The sequence below is a fragment of the Peromyscus californicus genome, unplaced genomic scaffold, assembly GCF_007827085.1.
Source record: "Peromyscus californicus insignis strain IS unplaced genomic scaffold, ASM782708v3 Scaffold_10__1_contigs__length_136768540, whole genome shotgun sequence".
Taxonomy (NCBI): Eukaryota; Metazoa; Chordata; class Mammalia; order Rodentia; family Cricetidae; genus Peromyscus; species Peromyscus californicus.
Window position 1 is genome coordinate 30668072 of NW_026294391.1, and position 21287 is coordinate 30689358.

Sequence of the window (21287 nt, forward strand, 5' to 3'; positions counted from 1 at the left end):
TGGTGAGCTGGCAGCCTGTCTGTAATAGTAGTCTCAGAAAAGTACAGACAGGGATCCTGAGAGCAAGCCTCCTATCAAGACTAGCCATATCAGAGAGCTCCAGCTTTGATTGAGAGACCCTGCCTCAACGAAGAAGGTGAAGAGGGATCAATAGAGGATTATTACCAATATCAACTTCAGGCTCCTACATGTGCCCAAATACTTTCATATACAAAAAAAGGCATGCACATATACATACACATGCACACCACACACACACACACACACACACACACACACACACACACACACACACACACACACACACACACACAAATGGGGGAAATCAATCATCGTATCACCTTTATGTGAATTTTAGTTTTAAAAAATGCTCTATTACAATAGTCTCCCCCCACAGTGGTAGGCGAGCTGCCCATTCCTTTGCTTGGGGACAGGAGAACAGCTTTTACAAGACAGTCACAGAGCAGGGACACGCCTGGAGGAAACCGATAAATCTAGAAAGTGGGAAAGAGATGAAAAATAGCAGTCACTGCCACAGAGCTGCTGCTGCCTGGGAGGCGAAGATTAGTGTGGGAGAGGAGAACTGAGGCAGGCCAAAGCCCACAGTCCCTAGACATTTCCAGTCAATAAAGGTGGCACCTACAGTGAGTGGTCAGAACAACATCCCGGAGGACCCTCAAGTGTGCGTCCAGGCCAGCTGCTTCTGGCTGCACCCAAACTGTTCTCTACTGTTGACGATGGAAAAACAACAAGGCGTGTGTCTGGGGAAAACGGCCTGTTGTCTGAGAACAGAAAGCCTTTTATTGAGAACTTTGATACTCAGGAGCAAACACACCACCACAGAACACTATCCCAAGCCATCTTTTACAAAGCTTGGCATCCATTCAGTAATGGATGAAGAAATTCTATATTACTGGGCCAAACAGATACTCCTCCCAAGGTAACGGGTCAGATGAGACCACACACTCACATGGTACAGAGTTTTAAAGCGACTTGGAAATTACTAACAGATACTTAGCATGAAAGGTTGAATTCATAATTCGCTACCTGGAAGTGACCAAGCCTCTCACCCAAAGCAGCACTGAAAGGCTTCTTTCAAGATTAGCAAGGGGGCTGGAGAGACGGCTCGGTGGGAAAGCTGCCCGTTGCCAAGCCTGATGACTCGAGTTCCACTTCCAAGACCCACAGAGTGGAAGAATAAAACTGACTCCAGCAAGTCAGCATGCACGTGTGGGCGCGCACACACAAACACACAGGGGACGGGGCGGGGGGGGGGGGGGGGGGGAGAGGATACGAGTGTGAATGAAAATAAAGAAATGAATGTAGTTTTCTAAAAGTTTTCCAATAGGGCCTTAGGGGCTGAAGGCAGAGCTTATTGGTACAGCCCCTGTTTAGTATGTGCAAGGTCCTGGGTTCAATCTCAAGTTGAATCCCTAGTACTGCCACCATGAAAAAGGAAAAAGATTGAGCCCTCCAGCAATTCAAGGGATGTTTACAGAAGTCAGTAATGATATGGGAAATTTTATATAATGCTAAACAAAAAAGAAAGAAAAAAATTCTGTGTGTGGAAACAATTCTATGTGTGGTATGATCTCAACCAGTTAAAAATGTATGGCCAAACAACTGAAAGGTAATATTTAAAAACAGCTTCAGCCGTTACCCCAGGGAAGTGAAATTATCAGCGAAAATGAAGTTCTAAGAGATGTAACAAAGTGTGTTAACATAGCTAAACATTACAATCTACCTTCCCACATTACTGATGTCTCTCCTGAAGGTCTAACTTGACTTGCAACAGCTCCTAGCTAGTAGTCACATGAAGCTTTCATTTGGGTCATTTTATTTCCAAGTCATTAGTGAGGATGTTAAGAACATCAGATGTAAAATGAATCATGATGGTAATTTGTAAGACACTGCCCATCTAGAATACACGCTGTCATTTGTCACCCCCTCCACTTAGAGCTCTTCATTGGCTCATATCCTCAGTGACTAAGTACACAATGTAGATCTTTTCTAATTAATGCTGTTCCAAATAAAGTATTGGGACATTTTATCACATTTTCAAAGCCAAGAATGTATTTCCTATTCTACTAATTAAACCCATGAATCCTTTATTTGTATTTCTGAAAATACAGTATATTTGAAACTTCAACTATAACCAAAGACCACACTTACAGGGGCTGAAAAGATGGCTCAGTGGTTAGAAACAGTTACAGGGGACCTGGGTTCAATTCCCAGCAGCCACATGGTAGCACTTCCAAGGGATTTAGAGCTCTCTCTCTCTGATCTCCATTGGCACCAGGCACACATGTGGTGCACATTCATACATACAGGCAAAACACTAACACACATAACATAAATAAAAATTTAAAATCTTTTTCAAAGAACAATGCTTACAGATTCTTCATTTCTAGTCTTTAAATAAGTATGGCTTCAAGTAATGACAAGTGTGATCACACACAGGACTACTACTGTTAGAAGAAATTATTTACTGAGGAATATCCTAATTCTGAAATTTCATAGGTTTCATAGACATTTCATTTCTTTAAGGAACATTTCCAATTAACATGATCTTGATTTGCTTTCTTTAAAAAAATCAAGACTGACTTATACTAAAATGGAATTCTAGCTAGGGGTGAGGACAGACTGGATAGATACATTTTCTTTTAAAAAGTGTGTGTGTGTGTGTGTGTGTGTGTGTGTGTGTGTGTGTGTGTGTACACGCGCATGGTGTATGTATGTATGTGTATGTATGCATGCTTATATCTGTGTGTTTGAATGTATGTTTGGGTGTGCATGTACACATGTATGCAAGTGTGTGTGGAGGTCAGACGTTGATGTCAAGCAGCTTCTATGGCTCTCCACTTTTAATTACTTATTTTCTTGAGACAGTGTCTCCCCCTGAACCTGGAGTGCATAGATTAGGCAATACTAGCTCACCACCAAGCTTCATATAGCCTCTGGCTCCACCTCCTAGTGCTACAGTGCTTGGAGTGCAGGGTCATGCCACCAAGCTCTCTCTCTTTTTGAAACAAGCATCCTAACTCCGGTCCTCATACTCATACTCCACCAACTCAGCCACCTCCCCAGACCCTAATAAATGCACATTTTAAAAATATATAGCATTTGCATGTTTATAGTTTTTTTACATATTTGAATTGTGTGCTTGCAGAGTATATGTGTACATGCATGTGAAACCAGAGGGCAGAGGAGGAGGTGAGAGCATTCCTCTAATGCTCTCTACATTACTTTCTTTAAATAGGTCTTTCACTGTACTTGAAGCTTGCCGTTTTGGCTAGGCTAGCAGGCTAGAAAGCTCCCAGGATCTGCCTATCCTCGTCCGCTAAGGCTGCAGTTACAGGCATGTACAGCCATGTCCAGATTTTACATGGGTGCTAGGAATTTGAACTCAGCTCCCCTTGACTTCACAGCAAGTGTTCTTACCCACTGAGCCATCTTCCCAGCCCCATAAGTGCACTTTAATAAGGAATTAAAAAAATAATTTCTAGTCTTCTAGAGCAGAAGTTTAATATGGTCTATACTTGGCTGTCTTTCACATTCATTCACATTTCATTCATTTAATGTCAGTTTAACAGCAAATATAAGGAGGAAGAACACAGTTCTCTCTAGGCTGTAATTCTCTTTAAGATGCCTGAGTTTTAGACAAATTAGATCCTTACCATATGAGCAAATGGTAAATGTTTCATTTTTACCATTCATTTTTCAAGTTTTAACTCTTCTGTGCTAAAATATTCCTGTCTCTCTTTTTTATCTATAACATACACAAAAACACCAAACTACACAACACATAAATGAAGAAAACAGGGAGTCACTAATTTTACTCATGTGCTTTTCTCATTTGACTATGTTACTTTTTAGTTTGGTTTTTATTATAATTTTTAGACAGGGTCTCATTATGTAGCCAGTTAACATGGAACTCACTATGTAGACTAGGCTGGCCTCAAATTCACAGAGATCTCTACCTGTCTCTGCCACACAAGTATTGGAATTAAAAATATGCACCACTTATCATGCCCAACTTTTACTTTTTTCTTTTGAGATGGAATCTCATGTAGCCCAGGCTGGTCTTAAACTAGCTATGTGGTGGAGGATGACCCTGAGCTCTAGCTGCTAAATTCTAGGATCACAAGCATGATTGGTTCTGTTGCTTTTTAAGGGGCATTTTTAAAGGATGACTAGACAAGACAAGATATCCAGTAAAATAACTCCATGAATGCATTTTTGGTCTTCAGTGATTCCGCGTCCTCTTCTGTCACAATGGAGAATGCTTGTTTCAATGTTCGCCTGCGAGCTCCCAGGGCAGCAATTCCTCTCTGTGCCTGACACAAAGCCCTGCTATAGGCTCCGCACAGGGCAAACACAATACAGATTCACGGAGGACAAAAGAGGACAAAGACCAGGAACGGTACTTTTCGAATGAACAATACATTCGTTACTTCTGGTTTATTATAGTATATTTAATATGATTCTAGCAAACATGTTTTAGATTGGTCATGCTCCTAAAATTTACAAAGATTTATAGCAAAAAGATTTCTACATTCTTACCCCCATAGCCCAACAAAGTGAATTTATCAGTCTTCACCACAGGCTGCTTCTCCCTTATTCCCAAAACCTGATCATCATGATTCAAGTTATGGGGTTCCTCCTTTCTGCCATTAGTGGAATCAGGGAACAGTCTCAAATGCTGTGAAGTCTAATTTCCTCACAGACATTGCTTAGCTAACTCTGTTGGTTGTAATGCCTAAGTCCACAACTCCAGATATCTAGTTTCAGGTTGAAATTAGTTTTTATGGGAGCTGGAGAGATGGTTCAGTAGTTAAGAGCACTTGTTGCTCTTACACTGGACCCAGGTTCAATTCTCAGCACATACATGGTGGCTCACAACCATCCATAACTCCAGTTCCAGGGGATGTGAGCCATCTTCTGACCTCTATGGGTAAGAGGCACAAATATGGTGCATATATATATATATATATATATATGTGTGTGTGTGTGTGTGTGTGTGTGTGTGTGTGTGTGTGTGTGCAGGGAAAATACTGACAGACATAAAATAAAATATATGAATCTAAAATAATCTTTCAAAAACTAATTTTTATTTACTGCCTTGTCTCATAGCTCCTCAGGATATCTCTGGCCTCTCTGTAGTCAATTCCATGGCAAGATCAACCATCAAAGTTCTGGGAGTTGGAGCAGACAAAATTCAAGGTTTGCTTTCACACAAACACACTGCTTTACAGCCCCATAGAGTCATTTTTTTAACTATAATACTTTGAAACTTGGTGATCCCTCTATGACCTAGATGCCTCTCAGCCTCTCATTAACTTTCTTAAAACCTCATTTTGTCTCTATTCAGAATAACAACACATAACCAAAGGTCACGAAACCCTGCAGTTGTTTGAACTCTTCTTTCTCTGCTTCTAATGATGCTTAACTGTAGAGGTGTTATTGGGGGTTGAAGCAAAATAAATTAATTACAAAATTAGACATGCAACATCTATGAGGCATGTAGCTCTCCCAGTGCAGTAACTGAACAGGGTTAAGCACTGTGCCTCGAGAAACAGAGAAACTACTTCAGGCCCTAAAGTCATGACACTCAGCGTCATCACTTCAGTTATTACCAGTTTCTCCTCACAGCCTAGAAAAGGTACCCAGGAGAAGCCGTTGCCTGGTGGAAAGTGAAAGTAGCCCTGACTAAGAAGACAAACTAAAAAGAACAGACTGAACAGATGCTACCAAAACAAATGGAGCAAAACATTAAAATCACTGGCGAGTAAAAATGCTTAGCTAGTGAAAGAACAAGAAAGCGAAACAGTAAATTCACCCTTCCTACCTCCAAGTTCCTAATCTTAAATGAACAAAACAGAAAAACAACTTCTAAGTGATCCAGACCTCAGTTTTCCGCCATCACTTTCCCAAACCCTGCCTGCTGGATTCCTACAAGTGCAAGGGTAAGTTGAATCGAGGTAACACTTCAATTAACACTCAGAATTGTAGGTCGCATGAAGTGGTTTTAAGGATGACCTTTTGATGAAAGGGAGCCATTTACAGAAATTCTGGCACATGCCTTGTTCATGAATTGTTACTTTTAAAGTTGAGTGCAAAGCACCTATTGGAAGTATGCTTACGGTTGCCATTTGTGGCTAGAGCATGCAGGGGCACACATTTATTTGGGGACCTGGCCTGAGCAAAGGATTAATTTTGTACCAATTAAATGGGCTCCAATGCCATGAAGAAATACAAGTTGCTGACCTCCTAAGCTCTACTATTTAAATTTGTTAAAAGTGAGAAAACACAATACAATTCAACTAACATCAGCAGAATAGTTTGTTTTCAAGACACCAATTCTTTATAGCATTGAATTTATTCTACCTACTGAACTTCAGTTGGTCAGAATCTTATTTTACAACTAGTTGAGAATATCAGAAAATCAGGCTAAGTACAAAAGGATGATCATTCCAATGGCCAGCCAGATATACGCATGTCCTTGGATATCAAGAACCAAAAGCAACAAGCAATCTCAGGAATAAATATTATGAAATAATCATTAGTGTCAATAAACAACAAAAGAGGACAGAATATTTGCCAATAACTATATGACCCATTGAATAATATCAATCAGCATTTATAAATAATTCAGCAAATATATCATAAAAGAAAGGACTGCCATTTCTTACTCCTGAGCAATTCTATAATAGAAGACAAGAGAAAATCAACCATATAGCTAACTCTTCCCACTAAGAGGAAATCAGTTAGAATGAACAAAAGCCCACTGGAGAAATTTTAACCTTCCTACTTGGTTTTAAACTTCCCACATGAAAAGTACCTGGATACTACTACCTGTTTGTTTCTTTGAGGAGTGTGGAAAAGAGGGATCTGGTTCTTCCTCCAAGTGATGTGCAATCTTTTTTTGCACTTGTGCAAATATTTGGCTACTTAATGGTGACTCTGAGGCAGAAGACCTTTTCCCCAACTCTTTAACTCCTCAGTTATCAGATGAAAAAAATAGCAATCGTCTCCTTCCATGAGAGCCATCATGGACACATATTAAACACCGGACATTTGCTAGGATAGCTGCTATCAAAAACAAAATAAAAGCAGGAAATAGTGTGGACAAGAGATGATGCAGAAAAATTAGAAAACCCGTGGACTGCTAGTGAGAATGAAATGTGGTACCACCACTGTTGAAAACACTATGAAGGTCCCCCACTACCTTAAAATTAAAATTATCATATGATCCAGTGAATAGATACAGAAAGCAAAATGGAGTTTGCCAGCAGTTTAGGGGAAGGAACTATAGGGCGTAACGTTTAATGGGTAGAGTTTTGCAAAATGCAGAAGTCCTGGAAATTAACAGTAATGACAGCTGCACAATGGTATGAATGGAGCTAATCCCACAAGCAGCTTTGAGAACACTCGGGGGGGGGCAGGGGGTTGGGTTTGGGGGTTTCGTTTTGTTCTGTTTCTCACTCCATAGACCAGACTTGCCTTGAATTTATGGAGATCCTTCCTGCCTTAGTCTGTGCCGTGCTAGGATTCCAGGTGTCTATTCCACACCCAGTTGTTGAAAGCTTTTGGGGATTATTTCTACAAGGAAGTTAATCTAGGTGTGAAGCATTACAAAAAGTGAACATTTTATCCCACTGGTAGTAAAGAAACCATATATTCAGGTTGTTTTCACTTGAAATAAAATCAAAGTCACATAAGCCATTAGACCTGGAAATTTCTCTTTAAAAAATTCAGCTTGAGGAACCAGGCGGGGAAAATTTATAATCACAGAATGCAGGAGGTGGAAACAGCAGGGATGAGGAGTTCAAGATCACCCTCAGCTACATAGTGAATTTCAGGCCAGCTTCAGCTATATGGAATTTTGCCTCAAAATAAGAAAGGAAGAAGGAAGGAAAGAAATATGGGAGGGTGGGAGGGATGAAGGGAGGGAGGGACGGAGGGAGGAAATTTATCAAGGAAATAACTGGGTGAGATGTAATGATATATATACATATATACATGTATATACATATATATACACACACAACAATATTGGATGTTTGTTTGGGACAGGGACTCTCTAGCACAGGCTAGCCTGGAACTATGTAGCCCAGAGTGTTTTCATATTCATGGAAATTTCCCTGTCTAAGCCTCCTGAGTGCTGGTACTGTAGATGTAAGCCATCATGCCTGGCCTAAGAAAACATTCTTAGTTTTTAATATTAAGGGTATGAAAAAACTATTAATGACAGAAGCAATTTAAGCAGATATGAAGTAGAGTTTGGTTCAATGAACAGTATTGTAGCTCTCTGATGGCTAGAGATCTTAAAAAATACCATGTAGTTACCTAACAGAAAAAGGTGAGCCATACTCGTTAAGTTTTCAAAACAGGAAGCATGTACTATGGCCCTGTTGTTGGAAGATTAGTGAGAGGTGTGCCCCACGTGCATACATATTCTGGCTCAGAAAAAGTCCGGGAGAATACACATTAAAATGGTAATTATAATTTCTCCAAATATGAGACTAAGAGTAGTCTCCATTTCTTCACATACTTCAACTATGAGGCACTGTTTTCACTATTATTATTACTGCAAAGAACTTTTGACATGAGTGAAGCAACAAAGCTATTTAAATTTTGACCAACAGGCAAATGGATTCAGGAAGCACTCTCCTACAGTAAGTAGCTTATAGCCTTATAGCCCTGGAAACATGAGGGAACCAGCAGAGCAGGAACCAGCAGGGGCCAGCAGGGCACTCTACTTTTCCCATCTCCAGGGCCTTGCCTGAGGGCCAGATAAGCTCCTTGAGGACCAGCAGCTACTCAGTCTTCCCCACTCATATCTTAAAACCTACTGGGCTCTGGCTATTTCCTGCGTCAAAAGTTAAACTCTGGGTTCTTTATCACAAGTTAGAAGGTATGGAAGGACCGGGACAGAAGAGGACAATGGTGGAGAGGGACCAACGAGAACAAAGCATAATGACACAAATGTATGAAGATATCAAGAAGAAACCCATTACTTTGAATTCCGATCTAAAAAATTAATTAACAATGAATCAGCTCAGAAAAATTACATCTGGAGGACCAGCAAATGTCAGATCTCTTTCCCTGGGGGTTGCTCCCAAGCTACTGCAAATGAACTTTATTTTATTTAACATGTGGAGCTCCCTCAAATGTCTGTCTCTGTCTTCCTAAGTAAGCAACGGATGCTATTTAAAAAAAAACTATCAAGAAATTCTCTTATTCTTAAATAATGTGCTGAAACAATCAGCTTCATTCTTGCCACACTATTTTCCCTTTAAAAAAGAGTTTCAAAAAGTTTTAAGTTAAAGCCAATAGAAAAAGACATCAAGGGACATATTTTACAGACTTTGCCTCTTCCCTTAAATTTCTTGTTTTTAGTGAGACACCGGGCTATGGAAGACACACAGTAATCACAAGCCTTTTCTTATCCTGTGGTTTATTTAGGGAATTTTATTTTGTGTCTGGAAAATAACAGACTTCTGCTTTTAGGTAGACAAATAATGAAGGACTCAGAGAAACATGACCACCTTCTACTGGCCAACTTAAGGATTCAGAGAAATATGACAACTCTCTACCGGCTAACTTTTAGAAAAGCAAGTAATCCACAAATACAAACACAAATATAAACATTCAGCCCCACAGAGGCAAATATCTTTATCTCCAAAGTAAGCAGTGCAATGGCCCCCGAAAATCACTACTCACAGTTTCTCCATTCACAAGGAAAACTCCAAATGTCTGGGACCCCCAAAGGTGAAATGCCCCAGAGCTGGCTTGTTCTGTGGAGATGTTCTTCTCTCCTAAACTAACCTGAAAAGCAAGCTGGATTTGTTGACTGCACAAACATCTGTAATTGCTAAACATCTCTGTGACATGGTGCAACAGTTAGTTACTGCTTGTGCAAACTGCCATCTAAATTACTCTCTGCAGTATGAGCACATGAAAACCAAGGCACAAAGAAATTGGAAACATCTGTAAAAATTAATAGCCAAATTGACCAAAGCCGTGGGGTGGGATGGGGGGGCGGGAATCAAAAAACAGCTAAATAGCTCCAGTGCAACATTTGACTTTAGAAAAATCACCCTTACATTTGAAAGGTTCTTTCTGAATCCATCCAACAGCGACTGCCCCCTCCACTGTGGGATTCCAGCTGCCCAAACATCATCATTTTAACAGAGCCATGTAAACACAGAACAAGTCCTACTATAGAATGCTATACATAAGACACAGATTAAAAGGATCTAGTTCCTCTCTAAAAGAAAAGAGAAAGAAATACCTCTTCTCCCATCATGCAGCCAAGCCTCCTCTCTTCAGTTTGCAAAGGTCCCAGAACTACCCTGAAATCCTCCCACTTCCTTCAAACAGTCAAAGGCACGGAGCCTGAGGACCCAGCCTAATCCTGAGTCATACTTGGGACCAAATGAGGAATGGGAAGAACAAAGCTTGCATTTGTTTCTGGTTCAGGAAGCCAGGGCCGATTCATGGCTTGGGTGGCTTCTCCAGAAGTCCTCCTCCCTCACCTACATCTCTGCAGCAATGTAGGTTGCCTCCCGGTGCCCAAAGGTGTGACCATTAGGACAAGGAGCTCACTGAGTATTTATTTGGCAGGACTCAGTGACCACTTGTGGGTTTTTTTTTTAATGTGAGAGGGAAAATAAAAAGCTATCTTTCAACAGATTACATGCCTGGGTAGTAGAGGATATATAACATATGTTATAAAAAGTACAAATACTTTTATAGAAATAAAATCAGTCATACTATACAAAAATTACTCTAAAAATTAAAAAAAAAAACTAAAGGGAAAACAGCACTTACTTTATGGATATACTTCCCCTAGGAAAAACAGTAAGACTGCCATCATGTCATCAGAAATATCCCAACAGACAAGAATGAAGTATTTAAACATCTTGTTTTCCCCTAAATGAGATACCACATGAATTACCATTTTAATGACTTTAGAGCCCACTGGTGAAGAGTTCAAAACTCTGGAGCCACAAGATAAAAAAAAAAAAGCCATGAGATAAAAATTCCAATTAGGTCATTCTCAAGCTATATAATCTTGAGCAAATTAAACTTTGTTCACCTTGATTTTCTCATCTATAAAATGGGACTAATGGAACAGAGGATATAGTTCAGCAACAGAACACTTGCCTGGCATGTGTAAGGTTCCGAGTTTGACTCAGAACTACAAAAGGGTAGTAATAATGGCACAGACCTACAGGATTATCTAGGTGACTAAATGATATACAGAAGACTACATGCTTACAGAAGAATCTGGTACACAGAATGCTACTATTATCACTAGCCACTACTACAAGTTTAGGACAACTTCACAAATCAGCAGTATCTTCTTCTTGCCATGTTTCTTGTATTCTTAGACTTTGATGTCCTGTTTAGTAATGAACCATGGTTAATATTTAAGTCTCTTAATTAATCTAACTTAAAAATAATATATTCTATACTTATTAACTGCCTGCATTGTGGCCAACTCTAGGTGGCTTTAAGTGAGATGTTGCCTCAGTCCTCAAGAAATGTATAATCTGAGTAAATATGACACAGATCTGTTTATATATGACCTACATAAAAGCAGTGTGGGAGATATCACTAGGTGTAAATGACCAGTGTGACACAAGAGCTGAGGAATTAGCATTTGGAATGCAGAACACAGATAAGAAATCACCTTATCAAAACCTAATTAGGATGAGAGGGAACAGACAAAGCAGCCCAGAGGAATTTCAATTCATTTCTTTCGACACTCCTCCCGCAGTGAAATGCAGCCTAAGTGCCCAGGCCCTAAGTATCAGCTTCGCAGAGTGACTTCTTCCAGAAGAGTCTAATATGGAAGGAAAGCAAAACAAAATAAAAGAAAACTATAAAACTTCGCAGGGGACAAGCCTGCCTACCCTCACCTCAGTCAAGGTGAACAAGGTCAACAGTGAAAAGGGGAAGTGATTTTGATAGCACGAGCCCTTGGTAGATGATGTAACATGAATGAGCCTCCATCAACAGAAAACCTTCAGACAAATGCCAATTTAAGAACACTCTACAAAACTCATAATTACCAAGGTCACCAAAACAAGAGGAATCCAAGGAATCAGGGTGACTAAATATGATGCAGTATCCTGAATGACAGCCTAGAATTAAAGAGAAAGTACAAGGGCTAAAAACTAAGGGTACGTGAATAAAGTTTGGGCTTTAATCTGTAAGTACACATTGACATTGGCTCAGGCATTGAAACAGATACCATATTAACATGGGCTGTTAACAGTAGTGAAAGCTGGGTATGGAGTGCATAGACATTCTGTATTACTACCTCTCTATAAATCTAAAACCATTCCACAATGGAGAACTAATTTAAAAACTAATTAGAAAACCAAAACAAATTAAAAGTTGAGCATGGTGGCACAGGTCAGTAATCCCTCCCATCACTTGGAAAACAGAGACAAGAAGCTGGGGAGTTCAAGGGCATCTACAGCTTCATAGTAAATTCAAGGGCTTATTTGGCTACATGAGACCCTGTCTCCAAAAATCTAAATAAATAAATACTAATTATGATAGGTGTACACAGTACCACACGCCTATAGTGAGCATTTGGAGGGTGAAGTACGAGGGTAGCATGGACTACATAGGAAGCTTGAATCCGGCCTGGGCAACATGAGAGCCTGTTTTTTTAAAAAAGAACTAATTGGAAAGATAAATTTGTTGAATGTCCATGTATATATAAATGAAACACATAGGTGATATTTATACATATACACAATTATGTGCATGTATATACAAATGCAAATGTAATTAAACAATGCCCTCCTAACTTTATTTATCTATGGCTAGTTCATCTACGAACAAAGATAACAGAATGCTGACTCCTGGCTTTTTGATTCCCCAAACACAGAGAACAATTTTCTTTGAAAGGAAATTTGGCTCTTCTATCAATTCTGCTGCCAACCCAGGCAATGGCAGCCTGGCTTAAAGAGTGTTCATGAGGTGGGCCCATCTGCCCCTTTCCAGGAGCTACTAGAAGTTCCTGGTGCCTGGCCAATTAGTCACCAACCACAGAGCCCTGGGCTGGCAACTCTCCCAGCTACTTCCTCTTCAATCTCTACAACACATTCCCAGGCACCTCCCTAGTTATCTCCCTAAAGTGCAAATCATGCTGCTACACAGCTGAACTCCTCCACCAACGTGCCAGCCCACCCAGAAAAAGTGCAGCCTATGAGCAGACTGGCAGCATCTTATGGAAAGAGGCACCACTTCCCTTCCAGCTACCTATCACCATCACCACATGACAGTCCTTGCCCTCTATTCAATCTACCTATTTGCCCCTTCAATGTAATCACGCTTTCTCCTTATCCATACACATACTGCCAGGACCATGACTTCCCATCATCTTTGAACACTCTGCTCAGTACCCATGTTCCTTGAAAATATCTCCAGATACTTCCTTCCTTTTCAGCATCCCAGGAAACTTCTTTCCTCCTGATTCTCACTGATAATATGGACATAACTCTGGTAGTCCTTGTCCTTGCCTTGTAGGGACCTTTATACACACAAGTTTGTCAGATCAAGGGATAATCCATGCAGGCATAGTAGTATATGCCTATAATCCCAGATCTTGGAAGACAGAAACAGGAGAATCAAGAGTTCATCATCATCCTCACCTACATAGTAGGTTGAAAAACCAGCCTAGACTCCATGATACCCTGTCTCAAACAAAACATAAATAAAAGGTTTGGGGACAATCCATGGTATCAGTCTAGAAAAGTCTAGAAATGATGACTGAGCCAAGGAATGACTTAGGAGAGAAGTGTTAAATTCCAATTAACTAGATCAGACCTACCCCACTCCAAATCAATAATCATCCAGGCAAACAAATAAGCAAAACCATTCTGCATTTAATATGTAAATATAGCATCTAGGCCAGTGGTTCTCAATGTTCCTAATGTTGCAATCCTTTAATATAGTTCCTCATTTTGTACTGACCCCCAACCATAAAATTATTTTTGTTGCTGCTTCAGAACTGTAATTTTGTTACTGTTATGAATTGTAATGTAAACATGTGATATGTAGGATGTCTGATATGTGACCCCCCTCAAAGGGTCACAACGCATAGGCTGAGAACCACACTGTTCTAGACATACCACCTAGCCAATCTTTCATTGTGGACTGCCACCCATTCATTATTTACAGAGAAATCTCAGAGTGCCACTGATGATCTATGCAAAGAATTTGACAATGCTTCATTAAATGAGTAAGTGAGGCAATTAATGAATAAACGAAAAAGGCAATCTTCAGCTAGACCACAAGCACAACACAAACACAATGAGTTTTCCTTTATAATCCTTTTAACTGGATTAAAACAAAACACACTCTTCACTTATCTAGTCCACAAGCATTTACTGAAGACCAAGGATACATAGTAGTTTTAACATTTTTTTCAAGGAATTGTAAATACAATAGTGACTAATGCAGACAAGGTCCCAAATTATGGCATTTACTTTCTAGTGGCTGACTTCAGACTTGGTAATATGAAACAAACAGTTACCACAAGTATACCAAAATGCAAGTCTACTATTGGAGTTTCAAATCTCCCATAACCAAAAGCTAAGGAAATTTGGGCTGGAGAGATGGCTCAGTTGGTAAAGTGTTGGCCATGCACACATGAGGAATTCCTAGCACTCAGGTAAAAGCAGGCCCAGCAGGTGAACCCATAGTCTTGGCGCAGGGGAGGTAGAGGCAGGCGGAGCCCTGTAACTCACTGGCCACCCTGTCTAGGCAAACTGATGAGCCTCAGCTTCAGTGAGTGACCCTGACCCCAAAACTAAGGTGAAGGAAGGCCAGACAAGGAAGCGCACGCCTTTAATCCCAGCACTCGGGAGGCAGAGGCAGCCAGATCTCTGTGAGTTCGAGGCCAGCCTGGTGTACAGAGTGAGTTCCAAACAGCCAGAGCGACACTGTGAGACTGCTTTAAAATAAAAAAAGGTGGAGAATGACTGAGGAAGATACTACCTGACATCAACCTCTGGCATACACATTTACACACTACATGAACACTCTCTCTCCTCCCCCCTTCTCTCAAAGCAATGGTGCTAGAAAAGGTATTGCTATTTATAACAGCTCCTTTCTAGTAAAAAGAACCTTAACCAAGTGATTACTATATGACAAGCACTTTTCTAATCATTGTACATATTACTTAATCCTCACAACACCCCTACGTGACAGATCATCTTGTTATTCTAATTTTAAAGATGAGGAACATAAAAGCACTGTGTGACTAAATTGTCCTAAAAGGAGGCACAGTTGGGATTTGAACCTAGCCTATCTGGCCAGACTGTTTAATACAGTCTCCTAAAAACACAGGGGTTTTTGTGTGTGTGTGTGTGTGTGTTTTGAGGTGCTATTTCACACAGCCTCAGGCTGGCTTCAAACTCACTATGTAGCTGAGGATGATCTTGAACTGTGGATCGTCTAGCCTCTACCTCCTGAATGACCCTACAAGACTACACCTTGTTTATGCAGTGCTGAGGAACAAACTCTAGGTTTTCTGCATGCTGGGTAAGCACTCTGCCAACTGAGCTCTATCCACAGTCCTTAGAAATACAGTTGCAAGAGCTTCTGAGAATATAAATCTTGGTGATGATCTGGCTGCAGTTAAATATTTCTTAGAAAACACACTAGGCTGAGTGTTTCACAAAGTGAATGTCAAACATACATAAAACAGAAGAAAGCATCCAATGTGTCATAAAGTAAGCCCTGGGGGTAGAGAGATGGCTCAGTACTTAAGAGCACATACTGCTCTTCCAGAGGACCAGAGTTTTATGCCTAGCACCTGTAAGGCAGCTTACCACCACTTGTAACTCCAGCTCCAGGGGATCTGGTGCTCTCTCCTGACTTCCACGGGCACCTGCACTCACATGGGGCACATGGCTCATGAGAGTGTATGTACACACACACATACACACACACACACACACACACACACACACACACACACACACACACACACACAATTAAAAAAATAATTTAAAAATAACCCTGTAATACTGTTTCCGATTCCCTACCAACCCCTTCCCCACTTTTCCAAGGAAATAGGGATACAATGGGAATAAATAAATAAATAAATAAACTGAAGTCTGAGAACCCCATATGCTTTATTCAACCAGAGTGCATCATAGTGGATCTGCTCAGTGAAAGCCATGGAGTTTCCAGTTACCCTAAAGATGTCATATCTTTCCATCCAAATAAGGAATATCCAATAGGTTAAGTCTTAGATGATTTTTTAAATGTTATCCAGTTGTGTTTTATTAGTCCAAGAATATAGTAGCTCCTGGGGATCACCAGAGCTTGTTTCTCTTCAAAGGATTGGAGACTATGGTGGTTTGAATGAAAAGGGTCCCTATAGGCTCATATGTTTGAATACTTGGGTTCCCAGTCTGTGGAACTATTTGGGAAGGAATAGGAGGTGTGGCCTTGTTAAAGGAGAATATGTCACTGGGGATAGGCTTTGAGGTTTCAAAAGACCACACCGTTTTTAGTTAGTGCTCTCTGCCTCCTGCTTGAGGATCAAGTTGTAAGCTCTCAGCTACTATTTTAGACCATGCCTGTCTGCCTGCTGTCATGTTCCCCACCATGATAGTCATGGATTTGTCCTCTAAACTTTAAGCCCCACATAAACTCTTTCTTCTGTAAGTTGACTTGGTTGTGGTATCCTATCACAGCAATAGAAAAGTAACTAAGACTTTTATTTCTAAATTTATATTTAGAGGGAGAGAGAGATTGAGGGGGGTATATGTGTAAGCACGAGAGAGAGAGAGAGAGAGAGAGAGAGAGAGAGAGAGAGAGAGAGAGAGAGAGAGAGAGAGAGAGAGATGCAAATGCCATAGCACATTGTATTGAGGTCAGGGGACAGCTTGAAGGACAGAGTTTTTCTCTTCCTGAGGATCAATGTCAAGTCACCAAGCTTAATGGCAGGGACCTTTGCCTGCTAAGCCGTCTTCTTGGCCTCAAATCTCATATTCACAACAAAGGTCATTACTTTGCTTGGTTGTTTGAGATAGGGTCTTGCTATGTAGCACTGGATGGCCTAGAAATTATACAGACCAAGCTGGCCTTCAATTTGCAGTGATGCCATACCTCTGCCTCTGGTGTGCTGGGAATACAGGCATGTATCACCTGGTACTTATATAGTTTAATTCTACTATAAAGTTTAATGACTTTTTACTAGAATGGATAAAAAGACTACCAGAGATGTGAATGAAAATATTAAAATTCTCTTAACTGCAATTTGGCTGATTGAAACAATTGATTTATGACTTCCATTTACATACAATTTAAATTTTAATTCTCTGCCACAAACAAATGCTTTAATGTTGATACCATAAAGGTGTTATTTTGAATGACTGTAATTCTATAAATGAGATTCAAACTGATGGAAGTTGAAAAAGAGACTGCCACAAATAAAGCCTAGTAGAAAATATAGAAATACAAAATCCTTTCAAGAAAGAGATGTCAGAAATCTAAGAAACATTATATACTTCCAACCTGCCAAACCATAATGCTTCAAAATATCTTTTCCAACTTGGCTAAAAAGACCGACTCCAAAATGACTAGGGGAGCCAAGACTAGTCCTGACTATAGAGCCCAAACATGGAATAAGTTGGCACCAAAAGCAAGGACCACTCTGTATAAAAAGCCATATCAACTTAGGTCCTGGGCCTCAGTCAAATATCTGCAACTTATTTACAAATGTCGTAACATCTGCCATCCTTTATCTAAGTGGTTAGTGGAGAGCAATCATCTCAGGGACTCATCAACAAGTGCTCTAAACTGCTGAGCCATGTCTCCAGGTCCTATTGATAGATTATACTTACATCTAAGCTTAATTTAAATGGAAAAATTTCCCCACAAGTTTCCTTTCTGGTAATCTCTACTAAAGGAATTTCAAACATACACAAAATGGAGCATATACCAAACTCCCTTGTACATATCACTTGCTGTCAACAACTACCAACTCATGAGCTAGGTGGCATATGCCTGCAATTCCAGCATTGGAAAGGCAAAGGCAGGAGGATCACAAGTTCAAGATCATCCTTGGCTACCCAAAAATTTGAATTCGGTCTGATCTACATAAAATCCAGCTTCACAAAACATAAAGAAATTATCAATTCACCACTAATCTTGTCTCCTCTACACTATTTCATCTGTAAATATTCTAGTACATTATACAAATTGTTCAAAGTATACCCATTTTGTAGTGTTAAAAAATGTGTATATGGGGTCCCTCCTTATATTTTAATAAGAGAAGCAAAAACAACAACATTCACTGGTTTTTTGGTTGGTTGATTAGTTTGTTGTTTTGGGACAAGGTCTCTATACAGTCCAGGATGACTGGAACTAGCTAAATATATCAGGCTGGCCTTGAATTTTCAATTATCCTGCCTCAGTCTTCTGAATGCTAGGATGAAGGTGTATAGCATCAAGCCTGGCTTTACTATTTCTGTTTCTCAGGGTTGGTAAAGGGCTATTATTTAGTACCTCCCCTGACATATAATCTAATCATTAGGTTTGAGTTTAATAAATTAAACAGATATACAGGGGCTTGGGAGATGGTTTAGTTGGTAAAATATCAGCCATGCAAGCATAAGAACCTGAGTTCAGATATCCAGTATTCACTTAAAATTCAGACATGGTAGCAAACACCTGTAACCCCAGCACTGGGAGGCAGAGACAGACAAGTACATGTAGCTTATTGAGCAGTCAAACTGGCCAACAAGTGAGCTTTAGGTTCAGTAAGGAAACCCCATGGAGAAATATAGTGGAGAGAGATGGAGGGAGACACCCAATGTTGACTTCTGGCTTCCATGTGTACACACACCCATACCCACATCCACACAAGCACATACACCACACACATATTCAGAGAGAGAGAGAGAGAGAGAGAGAGAGAGAGAGAGAGAGAGAGAGAGAGAGAGAGAGAGAGAAGAGACGAGAGACGAGGAGAGTCTTTTTCAGATCCTTTCTTTCCTCATACAAATTATCAAATCAGCCATGTCAGAAGATCAACTGCCCCACCCTAAGTAGGAGACATGCTTGGCTTCATATACCAAATTCTGTCATGCAAGATCCAATTTGCTTCTGCAAAATCAAAGCAGCAAGCCCCATTTTGAAGGGAAACTTTCTTCTTTAAACATAAATATTGAATACAAAACCATTTCAAAAGTGAAAAGAACCAGATTGTACATTAATAAAACAGTATCATACTCATCGGCTCTCTAGCCATATTGTGTAATAACATAATGGCTCCATAAATCTATGCAACTCCTCATTGCACCAACAACAGGGAGTAGAGATAGTTTTCAATCATTTCAGAGGTTAGAAACATTGCCTGCAGTCACTCAAGCAAGCTGGGAAGTTTATGTTTGCTCCCAAGGCTTCACAATGGATTAAGGGAACTTCTAGTGCATGGTTTCTCTCTGCAAGAAATCAGGAACCAGGTATATGCATGTGCACTCACATACATACACACATATACCTTTACAGTACATAACTCTGATAAAGTTATTGTTTAATGTCACTACCACCAATACACTATTTCACAGAGAAATAGTTAACTACACAACTGTTTATTTTGAAAAGTGCACCTGCTCTATTGTTCCACTCAGCCCCCTCACTCTACAGAGGTCTGCAATCTCCAAAGCACCATGTTAATACATTTTTAAACAGTCTGCCTTCCACCAATATGTGCCATGTACACAGTGCACAACAGTGAGAAGAAACTAAGAGCCCTATGAGGGTGCTGAGATATAGATAGACAGATGCTAGACACAGCTAGGCAGAGGTGATGGGGTTTCTTAATCAATTAGTCAGACACAACCTCAAGGGAATAAAAGGAAAGAGAGATGGTACTGTCTTCATCGGAGATGGGGAAAGTTGTGGGCGAAGGAGAATGTTTGGGGGGTTTGGATAAACTGGTGGGAATCGGAATCTCTAGGTGGAAAGGATAGAGAAACAAGCATAAAGCTCTGTCATTCTTGAAAGAAATGTGCTAAGACATAAACTTGGGAGTAGTTGGTAAGAAGGTACACATATGTATAGCCTTAGCACTTGGGGGGCTGGGGCAGTTGTTTAAGCCCAGGAGTTCAAAGGTCACACAGTGAGATCTCATCTTAAGAATTAATAAACAGGGACTAGGGAAATGTCTGGGAAGTTTTGGCACAAGCCACACAAGCAAGAAGACTGGGGTTCAGATCCCCAGAACCCTTGTAAAGATTGCATGGGTGTAGCCAGCCACTTGCCTGTAATTCCAGCCTCAGAACGCAGGGATATGCAGAGCATGCTGGCTAGTGAGATTTGCCATATCTTTAAGCTCTGGGTTTGACTGATAAACTCTGACTCAATGAACTTGGTGGAGAGAAAAGAGTTAAGATTCCTGATATCAATATCAGATTTCTCCACATGTACACATGTGTATGTACAAATGTGTATACAGAGAGAGAGAGAGAGAGAGAGAGAGAGAGAGACAGGGACAGGGACAGAAGGTTTTATGTTTGACACTGATATCACTATAATAACTAAATATATTACTGTCATCTAAAATAAATATTATTAATAGCAATAATAAGTCACACACATATACATCATGTCACCTTGATTGAGTCAATGGTCACATTCTTTTCAAATACTTCAATAAAATGGAGAAAAACTCCATCCATCATTCCTTGTCAAGATGGGTACTCACTTTTTTGTAGCTACTTCATGGAATCTGAATGTGGCCATGGGAAACAAAAATGTGATCACAAGTTCAGACACTAACAACATAGTTTTCAGATTACAGGCAACACCACATATTGATTACTTAAAAAGCAACACTGGTTCTGCAACACTTCAACAAAGGAAGAGTTTAAGTGAAGCATGCTCCAGTTTCTCCCTCTATGCCTTTTCTCTAAGGCACTAAATGTCCAAAATGGCCCCCACCCTGTAGAAGCTTTTCTAATGCTTACTGGCACTATGGAAAGTTGCTAGTGGCTGGATGGATAGTACAGGTTCTGCAGCTGCAGATGCTGATTCACCCTTCAAAATTTGACCTCACTGAAGAAATGAAAACCACAAGCCAATGGTAGATCTGAATTAGAAGTGTTGTCAGTACCCTATCCCAAACCTGCTGGCACAAGAGTCAAAGAAAAAAAAACTTAACACTAAATCAAATTAACAAACATTTCTTAAGCACAGCACGAGTGTAGCTTATTATAATTTGGAAAATTCCACAGTAT

General features: G+C 40.1%; 1 protein-coding gene across 10 annotated transcripts in view; it reads right to left on the reverse strand.

Moving 5' to 3' along the window:
* The window catches only part of Sh3kbp1 (SH3 domain containing kinase binding protein 1), a 343879-nt gene that overhangs the window by 122461 nt on the left and 200131 nt on the right, over positions 1–21287 (reverse strand). Inside the window, exon 1 of one of the 10 annotated variants that reach the window (XM_052726443.1) lies at positions 10298–10424. The exons of the other annotated variants lie outside the window; for them this stretch is intronic. Within the exon in view, the coding sequence (XP_052582403.1) occupies positions 10298–10312 (15 nt within the window). The 5' untranslated portion in view covers positions 10313–10424. Of the gene's footprint in view, positions 1–10297; positions 10425–21287 lie in introns of those variants that run through there. 10 annotated transcript variants of the gene reach the window in all.